Here is a 24070-nt window from a genome sequence, read left to right as displayed (position 1 = left end):
GATTCCAGGTTCACAATTCCTGTCCTAAAACTTTGCCTCATGTGTATGCATCTGACTTGGCCCTTTATAGTACAAATGTTTTATTTTGACATTGATTTGTTGATAGAAAGGGCTGACTAGGGAAAAGCTACTTTCACTGGAAATTACCCTCAGTTTACATGAAATTCAATTGTGGGTGAAATATCTTTAAAAAAAAAAAACAACTAAGTATCACTTTCTCTAAGGCTTTTAAGCCATATGTAAATGTGAGGCTAATGTGGAACCACGTTATGCAGCTATAGCATGACAAATGTATTTTTAGATTGAGACAAATTATGTTTTGCATTAAGCATGATGATGAAATCTGATTAGCTGCTTAAACCATGACACTCTCTTTAAGCTATTGTCATGTGTAGGTGATAAAATATTCCCAGATGTGCTTGGCAAGGCGGTAATTCCATGAAGAGGTTATGGTAATTATAAACAAGAAACAAAACCATCAGAGTGATTTGTTCATTTGTCTGAACCCTGAAGTGGAGTTGGAGACTTCAATGAAGAGCATTGATGTCTCTGACTGCCTGACAGACTTATCATCACTGTTGCCTAATTTCACATTTATGAGCTTTGTACTTAATCTGGATATTTTTGGGTTCTTGGTCTGAATGAAAACTATGGCTTATTGGTTGTTTTGGTAGTTGAATTGAGTGAAGTAGATGTTATGTAAATTACCTGTAGAAAGACCTATAGTAATTGTGTGTTGTGCTTTGCCTACTGTTGTTTTGAAAGAAGATTCCTCAGTTACCTTGATGTGTTAGAATAAGCCTAGCTTTTGGTCACCCTCACATGAGAAGAAACTATTTGAAGTTACTGGAGCATGTTGATGCAGTTTACTTCTGATCTGTGTAAAATCATGGAATAGTTAGGGTTGGAAAGGACCTTGAGATCATCTAGTTCCAACCCCCCTGCCATGGGCAGGAACACCACACACTAGACTATGTCGTCCAAGGCTCTGTCCAACCTGGCCTAGAACACCAGGGATGGAGCATTCACAACTTCCTTGGGCAACCCATTCCAGTGCCTCACCTCCCTCACAGTAAAGAACTTCTTCCTTATATCCAACCTAAATTTCCCCTGTTTCAGTTTGAACCCGTTACCCCTTGTCCTATCGCTACAGTCCCTGATGAAGAGTCCCTCTCCAGCATCCTTGTAGGACCCTTTCAGATACTGGAAGGCTGTTATGAGGTCTCCACGCAGCCTTCTCTTCTCCACACTGAACAGCCTCAACTCTCTCAGCCTGTCTTCATACGGGAGGTGCTCCAGCCCCTTTATCATCCTCATGGCCCTCCTCTGGACTTGCTCCAACAGCTCCATGTCCTTTTTATGTTGAGGACACCAGAACTGTACACAGTACTCCAAGTGAGGTCTCACAAGAGCAGAGTAGAGGGGCAGGATCACTTCCTTTGATCACACTTCTTTTGATGCAGCCCAGGATACGGTTGGCTTCCTGGGCTATGAGCGCACACTGCCGGCTCATGTTAAGTTTCTCATCAGCCAACACCCCCAAGTCCTTCTCTGCAGGGCTGCTCTGAATCTCTTCTCCGCCCGACCTGTAGCTGTGCCCGGGATTGCCCTGACTGAGGTGGAGGAACTTGCACTTGGCTTAGTTGAACTTCATGAGGTTGGCATTGGCCCACCTCACAAGCATGTCAAGGTCCCTCTGGATGGTGCCAGTTCCCTCCAGCGTATCAACCGAACCACACATCGTAGTGTCATTGGGAACCTTGCTGAGGGTGCACTCAATGCCACTGTCCATGTTGCTGACAAAGATGCTGAACAAGATTGGTCCCAACACCGAATCCCTGAGGGATGCCACTCATTACTGGTCTCCAATTGGACATTGAGCCGTTGACCACAGCTCTCTGCGTGCAGCCATCCAGCCAATTCTTTATCCACTGAGGTTCCATCCATCAAATTGATGTGTCTCCAATTTAGAGACAAGGATGTCGTGTGAGACAGTGTTGAACGCTTTGCACAAGTCCAGGTAGATGATGTCAACTGCTTTGCCACTATCCATCAGTTCTGTAGCCCCATCATAGAAGGCCACCAAATTGGTCAGATAGGATTTCCCTTTACTGAAGCCACATTGCCTATCACCAACCACCTCGTTGTTTTTCATGTGCCTTAGCATGCTTTCCAGGAGAATCTGCTCCAAGATTTTGCCATGCACAGAGGTGAGATTGACTGGTCTGTAGTTCGCTGGGTCTTCCATATTCCCCTTCTTGAAAATGGGGGTTACATTTCCCGTTTTCCAGTCATCGGGAATTTCACCTGACTGCCATGATTTTTCAAATATGATGGACAGTGGCTTAGCAACTTCATTCGCCAGCTCCTCCAGGACCCTCAGATGGATTTATCAGGTCCCATGGACTTGTGCACATTCAGGTTCTTAAGATAATCTTGAACCTGTTCCTCTCCTGCAGTGGGCCTAAGGTCTTCATTTTCACAGTCCCTGCATCTGTCTTCCAAGACTTGGGCGCTGTGGTCAGAGCATTTGCCGGTGAAGGCTGAGGAAAAGAAGTCATTGAGAACCTCAGCCTTCTCCAAATCCGGGGTAGCCAGTTCTCCCGATAGCTTCCAGAGAGGGCCCATGTTGTCCCTAGTCTGTCTTTTATTCGCTATGTTCCTATAGAAGCCTTTCCTGTTATCTTTCACATCCCTTGCCAGATTTAATTCTAAACTAGGCCTTAGCTTTCCTAACCTGGTCCCTAGCTTCCCGGACAATATCCCTGTACTCTTCCCAGGCCGCCTGTCCTCACTTCTACCTTTTATAAGCTTCTTTTTTTCCCTCTAAGTTTCCTCAGCAGCTCCTTGTCCATCCATGGAGGTCTCCTGGTCCTCCTGTCACACTTCTTCTAGTCGGGACGCAACACTCCTGAGCATGTAGCAGGTAATCCTTGAATATCAACCAGCAGTCTTGGGCTCCCTTGCCCTCTAGGGCTTTATCCCATGGGACCTTACAAAGCAGGTTCCTGCAGAGTCCAGAGTCTGCTTTCTTGAAGTCCAGGGCAGTGAGCTTGCTGTGTGCCCTTCTCAGTGCCCTGAGGATCTTGAACTCGACCATCTCATGATCGCTACAGCCAAGGCTGCCCTGGAGCATCACATTCCCAACCAGCCTCTCCCTGTTGGTGAGCATGAGGTCAAGCATGGCACCTCTCCTTGTCGGCTGCTATATTACTTGCAGGAGGAAGTTGTCTTTCACACAACTGAGGAACCTCCTGGATTGCTTGTGCCGGGCCGTACCACCCCTCCAACAGGTATCAGGATGGTTGAAGTCCCCCATGAGGACAAGGGCCTGCGAGCATGAGGCTGCTCCTATCTGTCTATAGAGAGCTTCATCCACAGAGTCCTCCTGATCAGGCTGTCTGTAACAGACCTTTCCGCTGAGCTCTTCCTGCTTAGAATTGAGGCTCCTGGACAGTGTGTTTCCCCTCGCTCCGATGTTGAAGGCATCCTCTCTGGAGCTACTCACCTCGGCAAAATGTAAGATGTATATTAATTGCAAGATTTGACATATGGCCCACTATTAAAAGTGGTAGTGCACTACTGATATATGAAATTTTAATTTTTAATTTTTAATCCTCATTCTAATCTTCCTTATGATACTTAGGCTATAAAATAGAGGCATAAAATCAAACAACAGAGCATTTGTAGAATTAGGTTTTGCATTTTATATGAACACACAGCAGGAGAGTCAAGAGAGCTTTTCTCACTGAAAATTACATCCAGAAAATAATATTTTCATATTTGTCCAGATCATTGTCCAGTCTTGCCACTGCAAGAAGGGGATCCAGAATGCAAAGGAAAGCCTGGAACTGTGAAAACCCTGATCTGGGTTGGCATATGTTGCCATGGGGCTGTGTTCTCAGGTTGGAAATGCAAATACCTGTGTATTTTCAATTAGCTTACTGAAGGCAAAAAATTTACTTCTTTATTTTCTTTAAAACTGCTGGGTCTGTAGCCAGGAGATCAGAGCAAGCAGTTAACATCATGCTGACATTATCACATCTATTACAAACCCCCTACCTGCTTGCAGTGCAGCAGCCCAGGTAGCAGTAATTGATGGGGCTGGGAAATAGCTGCTTGGCAGGGGATAGAATAAAGAGGTTTTGGGGAAGGGAACTGAAGCTGGGTAAAGACTGTCAGCAGATAATAGTGGTTGTGTCAAACTGTCTTTCACTTGAGGTACAACAGGCCACATCTGCCTAGGTAGATGTTTGTTCCCAAAAAATCTTTATCAGTTCACCTGTAATCTCTAATTGCCTTCTGTTGACAAACAATGTATAAGAAATTATAATGGAAATAAACGAATGCATGTATTACTGTAAATTTCTGTTGTTACATTTAAAGTTATTAGCAGTTTTATCTCATAATCTCTAAATGTAGACTAGCTTGAAACTTCCCATTAGTAGTCTGTATTTGTTTTTCATTGATGCTTTCATTTGAAAGCAGGAAACAATCTGAAAGTAATTGTATTAAGTGTTTCAGCACAAAGATTTTAAAGTATAATAGCTTGGCGTATTACTCTATCTTCTCACTATTCCTTGGAGGGAATAAAGTGGAGTTGCAGCTTAGATCCAGGCAGCTTTTCTACTACATCCTGTTTCCTTCCGCACGCTGGAGAAAGCACTGATGTTGGTCTCCCTTTCCACTGCTTCAAATGAAGAAATCCCATTCTCCATGTTGCAGCGCTCTTCTCAGTGAACACTGGTGTTCTGTTAGCTTTTCGGATGTTGATATATGATTTGGGTTGTTTTGGCAAATGTGCATTTTTACCTCCACATCAAAGGAAATCATTGCAAAGAATAGAAGAATATGTATAGCTACCCAGATAAGTGCCCTGCACAGTTTTCCTGGGCATTTTCCATTGCTGCTGAGACTGCCTGAAGGGTGGCTAACACGTTCCTGAGAGCTGTGAAGTGCTATGCGAGCAGTTGCTGTGCTTCCTGGAAGGCTGACATCTCTGCATTTCTCTCACTGAAAGGTAGACTTTCAATCCCCTTTCTCTAAGGAAAACTGACCCTTCAAAAGGCTTGGCATGAAAAGGATTAACTCCCTGGAAACTCTGTTTGGAAATGTTAGGAGACTGCTATGTGTATACGCTGGCAATCTCTAAGAGACAAATTATTTTCCCACCCTCTCAAGTACTTGGTAGTTTATCTATTGTTTATATTAAAGATTGATCATGGTTATATGTTTGTGACTCAGAGTTCTCATTAATCACTCTGTACCACAGAAGAGACCAGAGAAGAAGAATGGGGGTTACTGGAAAGCAGACATGTGATCCCTGGCTCTGCTTTTAATATGACTTATCCTGACATTAGCTTTGTTCCTGTGAATTATTGTGTTTGTGTAAACCTCTTTCTTTTTTTTGTTTCCGTGTGTGGTATGTCTCTTTCTCAGGGCTGTTCAGTAAAAGATAATATACTTATTACAATGATTTTAGAGAATGTTAATCATGACACTTGCCATATTACTATTTCAAGAGGTCCCTGCTCCCCCGCAGCCACCCCCTTGTTTGCTAGCTCATCCTTCCTCCCTCAGCCATTTCCTCCCTCTGAGCAGAGCCACACAGGCAATTGTTTCAGCCTGTGCAAAACGAAGAAGAGGTGGAAAAGGACCCGTGGGGCGAGGACAAATGTACAAAGGCTGGGACTTCCTAAAGCGAATCAGCTGCCAACAGAAAGCTACTTTCTCCCACAGCAGCAGAGCAGATCTGTGCCTCTTCCTCCTCGACCCTGCTGAAGATTTCCAGCCCCAAAATGTTCAGTCAGCTGTTTGTGGTCCCCTCCGATCCTAAGCATGAGAGTCAAAACTGCTGTCAAGAGTGAGAGAAAGAAAAGGAAATTTACTAGTTTTTGCAAGCTGATTGGGGTTATGAGTACATGTTACCAGCCCTGCATGGAGTCAGGTCTAGAAGCCTCTGGAGCAAGCTATTTTCCCACCCTGCCTGAAAATCCCTTCATATCTTCCAGCGGCACATGCTGAACCCAGCTCTTCAGTTTGTTCTGGTGGGAAGTAGTTACATTGGCAAATTTTCAACCAACAGAAGATTTAATCCCTTGATTATTTTTTTTTTTTTTTTAATTGCTGTGTGCTTGTAGTTTGTCTCATAGAAAGAAATTCTGTGGATTTTAAAAGAGATAATTGAAATACTAGGTATTTGAAAAATCAGTCTCTAAAGAGACTGACATGATTTAATACAGATTAGCTTTTCTTTTATTTGTAGATCCACTAAAAATATTGTGCCAGGTGTATCCTAATTCTGTACACATTTTTCTCCTGAGTCATGTTACATTAATGTCTGACTTTCGTGCAAAATCCCATTATGAAATTCACTATTTAATGCTATCTTCAACACTGAGACATGACAGTAACTGCTGTTTTGTGTTTATAATTAAGCATCTTCTTCACAAAAGCAAGAAATGACCAGAAGTTCTGCAAACCTATGAGAAATTAGGTCCATTAGTTGTGATGAAAGTATATCTTTAGTGAAATCAAGGGAGGAGGAATAATATAGGCAAGTCTTATATGTGTAAGACATTTAAAATTAATATAATTACACAGAAACAGCTATTTTAGAGGACTAGATGTTTTTAAAATACTTTGATTCAAACTATTTTGGATTGCTTGGGGGTTTCCCCCCCCATGTGACTACTTCTGATGACATATTGTACATATCAAGAATAAGATAATTTATTTCTGAGATGGGAATAGTTTTTTAATCAGACTCAGCAATGTAAATAGACCTCTATTTGAAAGTTCATTCAAAACTGAGTACTGGTGTATATTGAAGTGCACTGTATGCTGAAGTAGAAATATCTCCCAGTGTTTAACTGAAAACATATTTTATGTGTGGTTTTGTTTTGTTTTTTTAATGTTTAACAGTAACTGAAGGTGGCTTTGGTGCTGACATTGGGATGGAGAAATTCTTCAACATCAAATGCAGAGCCTCTGGCTTGGTTCCCAGTGTGGTTGTACTTGTTGCTACAGTGAGGGCTTTGAAGATGCATGGAGGTGGGCCAAATGTAAGTTTTTGCACCTTTTTTAGAGAATTAAATTGTTATTGATATTTGAAATAAGTGAAATATCTTGGTATAAGAAATACTGGGGGTAGCCTATGGGGCAGTATTTAGATATCCTTCCTGAGTTACATCATTATATAGAAGTTACCTCTATGCAGGAATGGAAAGGCATAGGTGAAAGAGGAGAGATGAAAGAGCTCTGTAGAAGTACTAAATCTTGCTAATTTGCTTGCATGAAATAAAAAGCTATAATATGTATATATATTCTCTTTCCTGCCGTTTTGAAATAGGGTTTGTAAGTGCACTCAGTATGTGCACTTTCCCAGCGAGTAGTCACAGGTTGGGAAAGTTGGCAGCTGAGGGGGAATTTGAAGGGTTTGAGTTCCTGTATGCATGTAGAAGTAGGGAACATTCTTAGGGAAGGTTTTGTGATTTGTTTCACTGCAATAATGGGAATCCATTCTGTCCTTTTAATCTGCTCAGTTTAATTCCCTCAGAGATACTGAGGTAACTGATAAAATTTTGCAAGTGTTTTCCCAGTGTACCAAAAGTCACCAGTATATTGGGTTTTGCTATTTAAGCCATGAAGAGACTTGTACAGATTACGGATTGTAGAAGTACTCCTCAGTCACACAATCAGATCATACTCTACCAGCCAAGCAGACAGACACACTTTTATCTGTCCAACAGCATGCAAGAGGTGATGCTACCAGGGAAAGGGTCTCACTGGATGAAAATACCAGAGCTTTTTCCACAGCCACAAAATTTTGGAATGCATGGTCTCCCTTACAGCTAATCATTTCTTAGCACTAAAGCTGAGTTATCCTTTTTCAGTCTTTCAGTTTGACATAGCTATATAACTTCCTACATTTTCAGTCCACTTCTAATGCAAGTTTTCTTTATTTTTATTGATATTCCTCCATGCCTACCAGGGCAGGTGTATTGTCATGTGTGTATCATTAAATCTAGCAAAAATAGGACTTAAATATGTCTTAATAACTGTTTCTATTTCTGTCTGATCTGTGTCTTCAGAAGTATAAAGCTTTCATTTGTTTACATAATGTATCATAGAGGCATGTAGAGTACCAGATATTTTTACTGGGAGATTAGCTATAAAATGGACCAAAACCAAAGTGACTAAGCCCAGTTCCTGGGATCAATGTGTTGTGGTCCTTGGAGATTCGGAGTAGTACCCTGGTGGTACTCTTTTTCTGTGTACCTTTATGCTTTCCAGCAAAGTAAATTATTTGCATTGAGCTCCTTGTCATGGGCAGTAATTACAGGACACCCAAAGATGATGTTCCTCTTCTAGGCAGTTGTGTAACTGTTAACTCCTTCAGCCAGCTGTTGGAGGTTGTTGTCCATTGTCTTTGAGCTGCTGGTGCATTGTTAAGCACGGGATCCAATTACCTCACCTGTAAGAAATCTTTTACAGCTAGTTGCTGAATTACTACCTGTATCTTGCTATTCAAATACAATAGGAAGTGTTGCTTTTCTCCAGGTATTGGTGTTACTTGGAATAAAACAGAAGCTGCAGTTGAGCTGTGATGTTGCATGCAATGTTATGTGCTGACTGGCAGTATAGAAAGTAAGCAAAAGTGAACTTTTGACCAATTAGGATTATGACAAGTGTCAATCTGTGATGACGTCGATTGTTTATTGTTCCAGGTAACTGCTGGTGCCCCCTTGAAGAAAGAATACACAGAAGAGGTAAGAAAAGCTATTATAAAACTTTAGGAGAAGGTTTTGTTTAAAGGGACAAACAAATGTGGTGTATGGAGAATCAGAATTTCTTGTTCTGCTGGCTGGATGCTGTGCACCGTCATGTTTAACAATAGTATGCTCTAATGCTGACAATCAGTGAACACCTTTAGCAGGCATTGCCAACAAGTAAGCCATCTCATCTTCCCGCATCCACTTAGTGTTATCCCTCTTGTGTGTGCTATGAGTGTGACTGCATGGTAGATTGTACTAGGTAACTGAGCTAGCTGAAAAATAAGTTTTTTCCAGTAGTTTTTCCAGAACCACTAAATTTTCAGGCTGATCAGCTCCTCAGTCCATCATAGTGTCATTTAAGGAAGCACAAGAGCAGAGTGGTACAGAGGTCAAAAACACTCTCTGAAATTAATTATAGCTTAGCCTGTTCATTAAACAATAGGTTTAATCTCTCTGTGCTTCACATTTGGTGTTTGATGTCACTCTTCAAACAAGAGTGGATTCTGGAGGTTTGTTTTCTTGTCTGTTCACTGTAGACAAATTCTGGTCTTTTGGTTTTATCAGACTAAGGATATATGTGTTGTTGCAATTAAGACAAGGCCTACAGAATGTGAGGTAAAAGATTAAATACAGAAATCCAGTCATATGCTTTTATCTGGGATATATATGTATATATAGATTAGACTGCATCTAGCACATCTAGAGACTAACATTCAGGAGACTAACAGCCCTTTCACAATTGTGACAGGCAACCAGTCATCAGCTGCACTGTCGTCTTCTGTCCCAGAAGACAGCAATGCATTCACGTACAAATTTTGGGCATTGCTTAGTTACTTAAATATGTCTGTTGCTTATTGATTGAAATGAAAATTAGTAAGTGCCAAGATATTTTTGTATGGAAGCATTTTACTTGCCTGCAACTGTCATGATCAGCACTGTTTATGTTCAGTTTAATTTGTGGAAAATTCTTTGGCTGGAGAAGACTTGATGTATCTTACAATTTCGATTAATTTTTATTTAAATGCACAGAATCTCCAGCTGGCAGCTGATGGCTGCTGTAATCTACAAAAACAGATTCAAATTGCTCAGCTCTTTGGAGTTCCTGTTGTGGTCGCTCTAAACGTCTTCAAGTAAGTCTAATCTTTCATTACTCTTGTGAGTAAATCCACAGTTAAAATTTCACACTGTTCTTGATTTTTATTATAATCAGTTTTGGCATGGAGAAAACAAGCTATTAAAGAATTTGCTTTTTTCATCATGAATATAAAGATCTTTAAATCCTTGGCTTGTTCTTAAGGTTTTAAAACCATTAAAAAAGTATATACTGTTATAGAACTAGTAATCTTACATGTTAATTGCCTATAACATATACATATGCTATATATAAATGCATTATGTATATGGCACAGTTTCTATGTAGACTTGCTTTTCAACTGCTGATTGTGGAATAAGGCAAAGTATATAACGTTATAAAAGAGAACTAATTAAACAAAATAATGAGATGGAACTGTTTGGTTGGCAGAACTGACTCTGCTGCTGAGGTTGATCTCGTATGTAAGATTGCAAAGCAGTCTGGAGCATTTGATGCTGTACCCTGCAATCACTGGTCAGCTGGTGGTAGAGGAGCAGTAAAATTAGCTCAAGCTGTGGAAAAGGCAGCCAGGCAGAAAACCAGTTTCAAGTATCTCTACAGCTTGCAGGTGAGAGGGTTTATTTGGTTTTCTGAAGGGTTGGTTGGTTGGTTGGGGTTTTTTTGGTTGGTTTTTGTTTTGTTTTAATAAATGCATGCTGCATCAGTGTTAGAGTTAAAACAAGAACATTGCAACAAAGCTAACATACTTGGAAAGGGGCTTGACTTGGCTTAAAATCACAAAAGCTGGAAAGAACAAAACAATCTGTGGCTTATCTAATCAGAGGAGCAGGATACTTGCTGGTAATGCTGGTTATTTAGTGCATTGAATGATGATTCTGATACTTTCTTGTTTAACATAAAAGTATGTCTGTAGGTGGAACATTCACAAATTATTATGGGAGACTTCTCTACAAAGATCTCACAGACATGATATTTGTCCTGAGAATCACCTAAAATGAAATATAGTTACTGTCTCACTGTGATGGCTATTGCACCAAGTTGTGGCTCCCTGAAGCATTCAATCTCTATATGAGAAGGTAGCATGTACACACTCATGCTACATGTCTGCTCAGACAGACAGGTCAATGCAGAGAGAAAGCACTGCATTTACCAGCACCCACTTACACACCCACAGCCCTCAGATGAACATGAAGAACATAGATTGCCCAGTCCTGTTCCTTCTCTCCTGCCGGTCAGGATTGGAGTTTACCAGCCCAATATAGCACGCACAATATATGGGTCACTGCTGCTGTTAGTCTTAGATCCTCAGTCTCTTCAGGAGCAGCCCGCAGTACCCCTGTCCTGCTCCAGTTGCTGGCACCAGGGTCCGCTGAGGTTCACAGCTCACTCCAGCTGCTGGCACTCAGACCTCTCCTCCTGCTCTTTACCATACACATCTAGAGTAGAGAGCACACCCACACAGAAGGTAGAAATCAGATTTAATGAGATTAGAGGACAGGCTGTAGTCCTCAGGCACAGACCTCAGTCAGAGAAGCTGCTGACCAGACACCTTTACACACGACTGACCCCATCTTCCCTTTCTCCCTCTATTTTTTCCTGCTCTACTTCTTCTTCAATCCATCTTGATTATGCTCTTTCCCCATCTTTGGTCCTTTGACTAAACATGCCCTAACAATCTTTACACATTCCCACAATCCCGTTCAAAAATTCCGTCGTAAGTTTTACACTTATGTGTAAAATGCTTTTTCCCACATCCTGTAACAAGTCCTATGCTTCTGTAGCCAATCACACCCTTTCATTTGCAAAGTTTTCTGATGAGTTTCTCCATTGACTCACCTTGGTGCATTTCACACCAAGGACAATGGTATCATCGTCCCCCTTGTATGCTTTTAGGAAACAGGCAATTCAGTGTGCTCTTATTTTCACTGATTAGGTTTTTCCACTGATTACATTACTGGGGTTCCTCCACCTATCATTGTTCCTCTGATCCTTGCTTGGGCTTGGTGTTTAGTTTGCTTAGCCTTAGTCAGATAACCTAACAAAGGATATTGTGGTCCAAGTTTCAATTCTGAGATTGAAGACTTGGAGACTATGTTATTGCAGTTGTCTGTCTGCAAGGTAACAGCTCAGCAGTGTGAACTGTCAAGAGCAACAGCTTGCAAGGAAGGGCTGCTCAGGCCCCTGAAAGTACTGTGCTGGAGTACCGCCATCCAGGCAGAACATTTGGAGGGATATATTGCCAAGAAGGTTATACAAATGATTTCTCAGGACCTTTCTGACTGTCCAAATGTAGGTGGGTTAAAATTTGGGCGGCAAAATAGACTTCTCTGGCACCAAAGAAGCCCTTGTCAAATTTCAGATCCTGTTGCCCAGTCGATAGTGCTACTTAAGTTTCTTTAGAAAATGTTTGAATGCTATTTTATAACAGCAGAACCCCAACTTCATTCTTTTAAATGGCTGAAAGTTCCTGTTTTGATTCTCTCCAGTAAAAAGTTCAGCCTGAGGTAGATATGCCCTATGTTGTCTTTCACTCTCCTCCCTGATATGTACCCCATATCTGTTGCACCCATTTTATTTCTTCTTTCCACCTCCCACATTGTTTTCCCAAATGTCAGTAATTCAACCAACTCCTACTGGTATTAACTACTGCCTTCACAGAATAGATGAAAATACCTTGGGAATTTGAGTGCTGCAGCATCTATTCGAGGCATTTTGCCCACAGAACATTTTTACAGCCAAAAAATGGACAATGTATCTGCCTTTCTGAGTTTGTCTCTAATCAGATACTCTGGAAAAAGAGGGTATCATTTTTTGGGTTTTGCGTAATAAAATGGAAACAAAAAAAAATAGTTTTTCAGAAATAAGTGTAATAGTTTTCCCTATAGGACACTTACATTACAGAGATAGTACATTATCATTTGATGAGTATCATATTTAAGCTCTGGTGTTACAATATTCCATGTAGGTTACAGTCTTGTGGTATGAATGAGTAGAAAGGATTGGTAAGGGTGGAGTCTGCCTGTATGAAGGAAGAAAATGAGATTGATTTCTACTTTAATGTCTTTCCCAGACACATTGTTCTGTGCTGTGTTGCATAAGCAGCATGATCTTAAGCACAAAGCCAATAAATCACATCTTTACATCAACTTAATATCCTGTAACTTAACACAAGTATTATAAGCCTCAAAAATATGTTGAAAGGATTTAAAAATACTGTAAAAGAAATAAATTCAGGCCAAAAAACCAAGTGAAGTGTAAAGTTCAGGCTTCTGTTTCATTCTTAGCATGCAAAGGATGGGGACTGAAGCAGTAGCAGAGTGAAACAGCAATGCTGTTGCTGGTACAGTATGATAGGCCATTTGGTCACTGAGCTCAGAGAGACGTGGAGGAAAGACACCTCTTCCAAATGAGCCTGTCCAGATATTAATTAAGGTTGTAATAGGATTTTTTTGACGTAGCAGTTTAGAGGACTGATATCTTCTGTTCAAAGGGGTAACTACGATTAACAGGATAAGTCAACTTTATTTTGAATAATAGCTAGGGGTAACAGAAAATTAAGAAAGAGTAGAGGTAGTAAGATGGGATTCAGACAAATGATTTCTCCCTGTCATTGTGCCTAGAGGGGATGTAAGCGAAAGGACATAGTTCCATCCCTCATTATTGGCAGTAATTGTAACAAATACTATAGTAGCGTGTGGTTTTAATATGGATTTTTGCCCATGCTGCACACTAACCTCTGACTTTACTGTTGAATTCGTTTCTTACGGAGAATTTTTCTTCTGTGTTTGAAGGATGGGTTTGGTTTAAAGTCCTCCTGAACTCTATGAAACAATCGGGGGGGGGGAGTGTGGTTTTTTATGGGGGGGGGTGTTGTGTTGGTTTTTTTTTTTTTTTAATATATGTTCTTGCTACATAAGGAAAATATCAAAATATCAACTCTCTTATCACTATTGACTTCCCTTCTGGGTTCACTTTTATTGAAGTATAGGTGTTTAAGTTGCAGCAGAAAGCTATTATTCAAAACAAAGTTGACTGACCCATTAAAAGTAAGTTTAGATAACTAGCGGGAGGATAGAAATGGATGGAAACATACACATCCCATTCCCAAATTTATCTGGCTTCAGTGCCTCTACTTGGCAGGGGGGAAGCTATATTCCTCGCTGATGCATGATTGTTGAGGAATCTGCCTTCTTGCACTATCCTGCTCTCCTCTTTTTTCCTGTGGTGAACTCTCCCTTGACTTACAACAGCCCCCCTTAACCTGGGGGAGGAAACACAGGTCTGAATGAAGGCAGGCATTAGGTTTATAAGAGGTGCATTGCTCCTTCCCGCAAGACAGCTGGAGTGCAGTGTACTAACACTCCAGGAGATAGAAGGACAGGCATATGGCATGAGGCAGGATTAGCGTATCTGGCCAGTCAATGAGTTAGTATTCTTCCATTAAGAGACTGAGATGGTAACCTGACAGATAAAACCCAACAGAAAATCCTCAAATAACCTGATTTATGCAGCATTGGTAAACTAAATTGAAGCATGTAAAGGTCACAAAAAGGAGAAGAGAAGGCGTTGTTCCAGTCTTCCAAGTTTGTCAGATGACACCTATTTTTTCCAGTGCTCTGCCTTTAGGTAACGTGATGACAAATGAAAAAATTTCCAGGTTGTACTGTGGAAGTTTATTGCACGATTATTTTGGCTGAGTGCTGTGAATTGCCTGGCCAGACTGCAGAACGAAGGAGAGCGTTCTCAGCTTGGAGCCATCCAGTGGGAATGAGGTTGAGTAGCAGCACTTCTCAGGGAGGCATTCAGGCAGTTAGCAGCCTCAGCACTGGTGTTTTTCTTCCCCTCCTGGGAGCATAATCATAGAATGGTTAGGGTTGGAAAGAACCTTAAGATCATCTAGTTCCAACCCCCCTGCCATGGGCAGGGACACCTCACACTAGATCATGATGTCGCCCAAGGCTCTGTCCAGCCTGGCCTAGAACCCTGCCAGCGATGGAGCATTCACAACTTCCTTGGGCAACTTGTTTCAATGCCTCATCACCCTCAGAGTAAAGAACTTCTTCCTTATATCCAACCTAAACTTCCCCTGTTTCAGTTTGAACCCATTACCCCTTGTCCTATCGCTACAGTCCCTGATGAAGAGTCCCTCTCCAGCATCCTTGTAGGACCCTTTCAGATACTGGAAGGCTGTTATGAGGTCTCCACGCAGCCTTCTCTTCTCCAGACTGAACAGCCCCAACTTTCTCAGCCTGTCTTCATACGGGAGGTGCTCCAGCCCCTTTATCATCCTCATGGCCCTCCTCTGGACTTGCTCCAACAGCTCCATGTCCTTTTTATGTTGAGGACACCAGAACTGTACACAATACTCCAAGTGAGGTCTCACCAGAGCAGAGTAGAGGGGCAGGATCACTTCCTTTGATCACACTTCTTTTGATGCAGCCCAGGATACAGTTGGCTTTCTGGGCTATGAGCGCACACTGCCGGCTCATGTTAAGTTTCTCATCAGCCAACACCCCCAAGTCCTTCTCTGCAGGGCTGCTCTGAATCTCTTCTCCGCCCAACCTGTAGCTGTGCCCGGGATTGCCCTGACCGAGGTGGAGGAACTTGCACTTGGCTTAGTTGAACTTCATGAGGTTGGCATTGGCCCACCTCTCAAGCGTGTCAAGGTCCCTCTGGATGGCGTCACTTCCCTCCAGCATATCGACCGAACCACACATTGTAGTGTCATTGGCAACCTTGCTGAGGGCGCACTCAATCCCACTGTCCATGTTGCTGACAAAGATGCTGAACAAGATTGGTCCCAACACCGAATCCCTGAGGGATGCCACTCGTTACTGGTCTCCAATTGGACATTGAGCCGTTGACCACAGCTCTCTGCGTGCAGCCATCCAGCCAATTCTTTATCCACTGAGGTTCCATCCATCAAATTGATGTCCCTCCAATTTAGAGACAAGGATGTCGTGTGAGACAGTGTTGAACGCTTTGCACAAGTCCAGGTAGATGATGTCAACTGCTTTGCCACTATCCATCAGTTCTGTAGCCCCATCATAGAAGGCCACCTGGACTTCTTGCCCCATTGCCTTCTGTTGGGACACAGTGCTCCTGAGCTTGGAGCAGGCGATCCTTGACTATCAACCAGCATTCTTTGGCCCCTTAGGGCTTTATCCCATGGAACCTTATTGAGCAGGTTCTTGAAGAGGCCGGAGTCTGCTCTCTTGAAGTCCAGGGCAGTGAGCTTGCTGCGTGCCCTTCTCACTGCCCTGAGGATCTTAAACTCCACCATCTCATATTCACTGCAGCCAAGGACACCAAGGCTGCCTTGGAGCGTCACATTCCCCACCAGCCCCTCCCTGTTGGAGAGCACAAGGTCAAGTATGGCACCTCTCTTTGTCAGCTATAAGAATAACCTGGGCAGATCTGGAGCATTAGTCCACAGTTTGGTCACCAAACTGGTCACCATTTCAATCCCACTGTGACTGAATGCGGGTGCTGTCAGAGATATTAGGGGTATTTTCTGTTTCCTCCAGCAACACCATGGCCGCTAAGCCATGAAAGTTATCCATTGTGTGTCTGCTGTCACATCAGCCTAACATAGCTCTGTTCTTTTGCCTAGGAGGCAAATAACTTCTGTGTCATTCTTTATATAGTGTAGAGTTCAATCGTGTATGGACTCAGTGGAAGGTCCTTAAGCACTATTGGACTAGGAATAAATAAAATTATATATGCTCCTTACTGAAACTTTTCCTAATAAATGATGGAGATAATTTCTCATCTGAAAATGCAGACTGTGCTGCCCTCCTGGGTATGCTAGTTTTTAAGCTATTTCCCCCCACCCTACCGCTAGTAAGCCATCTAGCAGTGAAGACAAATTGAAGAGGAATTCCACAGGGCTGTACCAGCCTCTCCTCCCATTCCCATCAAAGAGATTTTGGTGGATTCTGGACACTTCTTCCTCTGAATTGGGTGTTGGAAGATATCTTTCTTCCACTCCATCCCTATTTTTTGAGGCTGTAGGCTCTTGACAGCACTGCACTTCTGTGTTTGTTTTCACTATTTTCCTACTCTTTGCATGAAGCAATTTTCTTAGTCACAGCTGGGGTTTCAAAGTTGGGGAAATGGAAAATAAATCTCTAAGGCCACAGGCTTAGGTGTTGATTCACAAACTGTTTAACTTGACTGAATATGCTTTTTTAAAAAAAGCAATATCTTGTCCTGTGCCAACAGAGAAAGGGGAGTGCTGAAGACTTGGAAATCCTTTTGTCAGCCACAGATCTTCTGTAACCAGAATACACAGATACTTCAATAAATATGATTTTATTTTATCCAGGGTAGAAACTAGAAGTAGGAATTTGAATGTGCAGGCTCAGCTATTGTTTTTGCACTGCACTCTGTCACCCCCACAGCACCTTCAGCCATCATATGTTTTCACTTGGCAGCCTTCCCAGGAAGAGGAATGAGTGATGTCTGCATACTGTTTCACTTAGCCAACCAGCGATTCTTTTTTATTGCTTGCAATGAATGCGTAAGTTAAAATTAAAAATAAAAAAAAAACCCAGTGCCTTCAATTTTGGACTATTTTAAGAATTTCACTTAAAACAAGCAGCTTAGTTTAACAATAGCAATAAATCCAGAGGTTGTGACTTCATAATTAAACTGGTGATCTCATAGTTAAAAATAGGCAGTGAGACTAATGTAAATGTTTAAAGAGCTTGAAATAGTAAACGTAATAATTTTACAAGTTAATAGTGCTTTTGTATATTTTCTGGATAAATGCATGTTTTTTCAGCAGAATCTTAAGTTTTCTCAGAGAATAAATAGTTTTAAATATTTATGTTCTATAACATCCTAAAGAGATCCTTTCAGACAGTGCTGCACTGACAGGCATTCACTTAAGGTATTCAATTTAAGCTAGCTAACACCAGTGCTTCTCATAATAGTGTGGCTTAGCTGTTGACTCTGGCTTTTCAGAGATGTTTTCTGTTGGACTCTGTTTTGGTTGAGGAAGTCAGGGGAAACTTTTAAAAGCAGAAGAAAGGAAGGAGGAAAGAAACAGGTTGTTTTAAGCAGTCTCAGGGATTGGCTATGGGGAGTTAAAAATATTAACTCCTTTCTCCAGTAGCCAAACAGCTTAAAATCAGATGTCCAGATTAGGATGCAAAAGATGGGAATCCTAAACACAGTCCCAAGGCAGGTTCTGGGTAATCTTCATGTTTCGTTTCACACGATTCTGACTTCTGGCAACAAGACTGATTTTAGGAATCCCAGCCCAAGCCACGTGTCCCTGTCCAACTCACTGTTTCTGCTGGTACATTTCAGTGATCAGTTTTGAACAGTTTGAGTAATTCTTTCTGTAGATACAGCATTTAAGCCATCTCCGTCTCTCTGCTTTATCCTGGCTTTATCTTTATGGTAAACTGGATGTGTGAACTGATCTGGGTTACAATAGGGTTTTTTTAACCTGGGTTATGTTTTAGCCTTGATCACTTTCTCTGGTATGTGCAGCTGCACAAACAGCGGTGCTGCCCTCTCAGTTGCACTGGCACATGGGTGAATGTGAGCAGCAGAGGAAGGGAGGATGAAGAACAGTTTCTTGAAGCTGGTCTGCTGTCCATGGAAATCCTCATCAAGCGCCACATGGAAAAATTGTAATCTGCAGTCCTTCACATTATAGCTGAAGCAAGAGATGAAGAGTGAAGGAAATGTGAGGAAAGGGTAGCAGAAGTTAAACCCTTATTAAATTAAGTTTTGGTTAAAACCTTGCTTTTGATAGTATTTCAAGAAAGAAAATTGTATAATAAACAGCATCAGTTTTCACTAACAACATCATGTCTTGCAAGTGGAATGGCTGGTGAAAATAGCAGTGTGGCTGGGTGACAACACTAGTGTGATTTCCTCTTGGATAATCAATTTAGTCTTGGGAATGACAGCCTCTTCTCTATCAGCGCTGATTCTAAGTTTAATTGTTCTCTATTAAGTAATGAAATGTACAGCTACACAGATACTGGTTTTGTGAAATCAGTTTGTGCAGTTATGGTGTAGCATTTGTTATGCTTTAGCCAAGGAGTTAATCCTGTTTATGGTGTGGGTGCTTGGCAGCCTCAACAAGCATGTGTGTTTGCCTCAGAATAAACATATGGCTTTGGTAGCTCTGAATGTGTGAGATTACAGAAATGCACATTGTCTCTGGCAGGGCTGGGGAGATTGGTTGTTTCTGAGAAACATTAAAGCTACTTGTCAGCAAATATTTATACTGTGGCCCTGTAGTACCTTCTCATATTCAGTATAAATATACGTAGAGCGTTTCATGCTATCGTGTTTTTGAGAAGCTAAAATTGAATTTGTAAATTCTCTGAAGCTGCCATAATTTCTTCAGCGTAAGTATTAATACATAGTTGCACAGGAGTCAGTTTTTGTCTAAATCCATACTGCCTATTTTGTATCTATCACCTGTTCTCCACCTAAATGTCCTTGGTTGTGTAACATTCACAACCTTTCATAAGGGAAATGAGAAGAGGAAGAGCTTTTATTGCGGAGCATAAATCTTTCATGCTTTTGATACTGCACATTTTTTAAATACCATTATCACCATAGCTGTCCAGATAGCACAGGTGCTGTGGAACCAAGTTGCTGTTCATACAAATGCATTGACGCTCACCATTCGAATGAGACTTTTCATCCTTCTTTCATTAGGACTGTTTTACTGATGTCCTGCAGATAGTTTCATCAACTGAGGGTGCCCTGTTGTTTGCAAGTGGGAGTGAACAGTTGGTTCAGGAATATCCTAAGCCATAGTAGAAAATTCTCAGGCAAAAAAAGTGAGATGTGAAATTACTTCTTTTTTCTGAGTGTCTAAGATACGTGGTTTCTGCTGGCAGATATTTGACCAAGGTGTTTAAGGCACAAATAGGTAGCTCACATGTTTTTTTTAGAAGAGTCTGGTATCAGCTGGAGAAAAAATCTGGCTTAAAATCCCTTAATGATTTAGTTACTTGTGCAATATGCCTCTATTTTTCAACCCCTTCAATTTCAGTTAAGCACTTTTCCATATGAATTAGCACTGTGAAGTGTTACTACATATGGTGGCTGCCTGTGGCCATCAGTGAGAGTTTTTCCATAGTGAAGTGCTGAATAATCAACAGTCTTGTTGAAAACCTAAAGCTAAACTTGCCTTTAAAGACCAGGAAAGAAAAAGTAAGAATTGTTCCTACAAGTGTCTTGTAAACATCCAGGTTCTGCTATGTCATATATGCAAAAAGTATCTTGAATTACTAGAGCTTCTTTTCTAATAAATACCATTAAGTTATTTTCAAGCAAAATGAATTTTTGTTTCTCATGTAAAGTACGAGGTGGCTTTTCTTTCAAAAGTATTTCTTTAAGTTAAGTTAAAATAAAGTTTTCCAGCAGTATTACTTGATAACTGAAATACAGGAAACTTTTTAGCTCGAAATGCTGTTAAGCTGTGATTCTAAATAGATAATCCCTTAAAAATCCTACTAAATACTAGGGAACAGGTGGATCATTAGCATGGTGTAGTGCTCAAACTCCTACTTGAGCCTACTCCTCAAAACTTCAGGAAGGAAGGGTGTCTAAGAGTGTGCGCATGCATGGGCTGTCTTAATATGTATAGAGCATCTGTGCCTCCCTGCTGATTTCTCTCCTAATTAGGCTCAGCGAGGACTCATCTGCCTGTGTTGGGAGATTAAATAGGCTCAAATTCTCCTCTGACACCATGCACATTGTCTCACCTGTTTGTATGAGCCTGCCTTGCAAAAATATATGATGATCTCAGAAAACCACTTTTGTTTGCCATTCACACTTGCGTAACTGCTGATGGTTCTTCTGAGGTTATGTTCGCAAAATGTGAGGTGTGGGTACTGGTCTGAAAAGTATCTGAAATTCTGGTTAAAAAAAATATCTGTAGGGATACACTTTGACTGTCCAGCTCAACTCAGTCATGCAAGGTATTGCACAAAGCCCAGGAGGAGCAGAATGCCACCACTGTCGTTAAAGCAGTCTCCTGTGATGTTAGCCAGAGCTCTGCTGGGTTTTGTTTGGAAACTACGGCTATGGTCACTGGGAGGGAGCTGAGGGTGTAGTTATTATGCTGCTGCCAAATTAGTTTGAAATATTTTGACACAAATGCAAGTTGAATCTAAATGAACATCTCCATCTCAATGAATTTACTGAGGTTTAAGCAGAATGCTGTTAGTTTTGATGTTAGCTTACTGACAATGAAGAGCAGAATTCCTTTTGCCTTTGCTGTTGCTGTTAGTCCTGGTCATCAAGCAAACAGCACTCAAAAAGCAAGTTAACAGACATATTTTGCACTTCTTCCACTGTGTTCAAAACTGCCATGGGTATGAACATATTTAATAACCTGAGAGAAGTTTCATCTTGTGACAACTATCCATATCCATTCAGCTTAATGCTGCCAGGAATTATATCCAGAATATTTGCAATGCATTATCTCCAATCCTCATTAGATTTTTTTGCACTGCTTGGATTCCTTTAAAAAGCATGAAGTCAGGAATGTGACATCATTCCACCCAATTGAGGTGCAATACTCGTATAGTCAGTATGTGCAGAAAGTGTCCTGTGGAACATCTTTAAACCTCACTTTGAAGCTTCCTGTCTGAGGGGGGATTTTATTTGAGCCTTACTAGCTTTTAACTGTCTTATATTGAAGTTACTTGAAAGCCTGGCAAGCTTCTTTTCTTGCGATGTCTCTGTTACTGGATTTCCTTATTAATGTAAAGGCAGACTACTTTAAACTTTAATTTTTCTAAAATTCAATCATAAGTACAAAAAAGGTCAGTCTGACACAAGTCCTTCAACTGATGTATCTTTGCAGAAAACCCATTACTTCTAGACAGGCATTGCAAAAATGTGATTAACTGTGGAACTTCCTATAAATGCACCAGATAGAGTTTGCTATTCATAAACCAATTCCTTGCCTTTGTTGGAATAAAATGAAATACTTCTATTTTGAGTTCTTGCGCATCTTGTATTGCTTTAGATTATCAAGTCTTCTTCCCCAAGCGGTATCTCTTTAGATTTTGGTCAACACTTCTACATGTGTTGACATTAACATGTGTTGTTAATTAAATATGCTAGAGTACCAATTACTGATGGGATGTTCCCTGGAGTATTGCACACATCTCTGGCCATCTGTGGTCAGCACTGAAGTAGCTGGACTAGTGGAATGATCCTTCCTTCATTGTCCTGTTCCTATTGAAAGAAGTCAAAGAGGATTGCTTGTTTAAAATAGGCTATATGGGTGACAGTTGCTCTCTCCAAGGTCATTCAAAACCAAAGGAGAGAAAGAGGAAGGCATTGTTATGCTACATAAACACAAATGAAGGCAGAAAAATATAAATGCCTGGTCTGATCACAAAAATAACCTGTCTGCTGGAAATCTGTGAAAAGTTTTCTAACGACTTGAATGTGAGAGTCTACATCCACCTTTAAATAGAAGCCATAAAGACAGATCATGTGTTCAGTTTGAGCTGAATAACATGATGTGGATGTGGATACTCATGGAGGCAGGGGTTGAACTTAGTGTCTTGTGATTTCAAAGTGTATCCTAGAATGCTTTCATATTTATTTTTTTTACCTGTCCAAAGTGCTTTACAATACCAATGCTACAATTTGAAATACATATGTTAGGAAGGATAGGAGGTGAGAACCAAAATAAAAAAACCCACTATGATCAAAGGAGCAGTGAGGAGAAGCAAGAAATTCTGCTACAACTTTTGCTTCTCAGAGGAACCTTCCTTGGCTGCCTGCTACGTTGCCTTGTCCATTCATTGTATAGATTATCTTTATTGTGAAATGAAATTTATTTGTCTAGTGATCCCTGTTAACCCAGTGGAGCTTGCTTCTTTGTGTCTGTAGTGTGCACTGACTCTTGATCTTTAAAACTACATGGCAGTAATTTTCTTCCCCACTTAGGCAAGAGTGTAAGCTCATGTTGTCAACTCTGTAACGCACGAATTGTGCGGGCTCTAATTGATGGTTGTAATTCCTGTACCTGTTGCTGAATATCATATTGATCACCTGTGCCATTTACTTGCTTTTATGCTTTAGCAAGCTTGTTTAACAAAGACCAATTTAAATGAGAGATTCAGATTTCTCACTTAGCAAACAAGATCCTACTTTCTCTTGGCTAATGTTCATCTTTGTATTGTCTCCTTGTCTTTGCAGCTTCCTATTGTTGAAAAAATAAGGATCATTGCTCAAAAGGTGTATGGAGCTCAGGATATAGAGTTATCTCCTGCTGCACAGTCACAAGTTGATCGTTACACCCGGCAGGTAAGAACATGAGTGAATTATGCAGTCAGGTGTCTGCTGGATAAGACTCTTAGGAAACATCAGGGCGTAGAAGGTTCTCAGATTGGGGTGTTTAGTCAAACTTTGCTAACAAGCGTGAGTTTACCCATGGTGTCAGTAGGGATTGGTTTAGATTAGATTAGATAGAATGGTTTTAACCTTGAAAGCTATCTCCTGCAAGAGATGTAAGGTGTTTGGAATCATTCACAGATTATTGGTGACACTCTGTACTTTCTATGCAGAGGGGTAATTTTGGATTACTGCCTTAAATGTGACAACTGCACATCTGCAAAAGTAGCAGCTAGTGAATTTGCCTAGTTTTGGCATGAGTGTTCATCTGTACCTGCAAAAAATTAGTTTGCAAACATAAAAAGATCTGCACACAGCTATGCATGTTAATAACAAAGCTCCCAATACATGCAAAATGTTTGGTTTTCCTTCCGTTCCTACTATTTTCAATGGGTTATAGGTGCTAAAAGGTGCAATAGATCACCGTTCCTAAAGCATGTGGGAATGGGCTTTGTTAGAGTTTGAAAACAGTTTTGAAACCATGTGGAGAGGTGAATGTGTTTTCTGTAATGGAACAGCTTCTGCATGTAAACGTGGCTGGAGCCTTCCTCTCAGAAAATAGAAACTATGGACGATGTGTCATGGAAAAATTCCTGAGTATACTTCAGCAGCCTGGTCAAACAGGCAGAAGTATAGCCGGCTTCTCTTACACAAATCTCCTGAGGATTAATTTGATTTTCTAGATGGATAAGAAGCTTACTTAGTGTACTTGAGCAAAATAGTCCGTTTCTTTATCTTTTCCTGCTGTGATTCTCTAATCCATTTTTTAGTCTAAACATTAGTAATATTAGGAAATAATTTC

General features: G+C 41.0%; 1 protein-coding gene across 3 annotated transcripts in view; it reads left to right on the top strand.

Moving 5' to 3' along the window:
- Window positions 1-24070, top strand: part of MTHFD1L (methylenetetrahydrofolate dehydrogenase (NADP+ dependent) 1 like) — a 157736-nt gene that overhangs the window by 83913 nt on the left and 49753 nt on the right. For all 3 annotated transcript variants that reach the window (XM_030499863.1, XM_030499864.1, XM_030499865.1), the window contains 5 exons: window positions 6925-7064; window positions 8730-8771; window positions 9807-9907; window positions 10300-10477; window positions 23074-23181. In XM_030499863.1, coding sequence (XP_030355723.1) covers window positions 6925-7064; window positions 8730-8771; window positions 9807-9907; window positions 10300-10477; window positions 23074-23181 — 569 coding nt within the window. The remainder of the gene's footprint in view (window positions 1-6924; window positions 7065-8729; window positions 8772-9806; window positions 9908-10299; window positions 10478-23073; window positions 23182-24070) is intronic.

Source organism: Strigops habroptila, chromosome 10, assembly GCF_004027225.2.
Source record: "Strigops habroptila isolate Jane chromosome 10, bStrHab1.2.pri, whole genome shotgun sequence".
Classification (NCBI taxonomy): domain Eukaryota; kingdom Metazoa; phylum Chordata; class Aves; order Psittaciformes; family Psittacidae; genus Strigops; species Strigops habroptila.
This window is presented reverse-complemented; position numbering and strand designations above follow the sequence as displayed.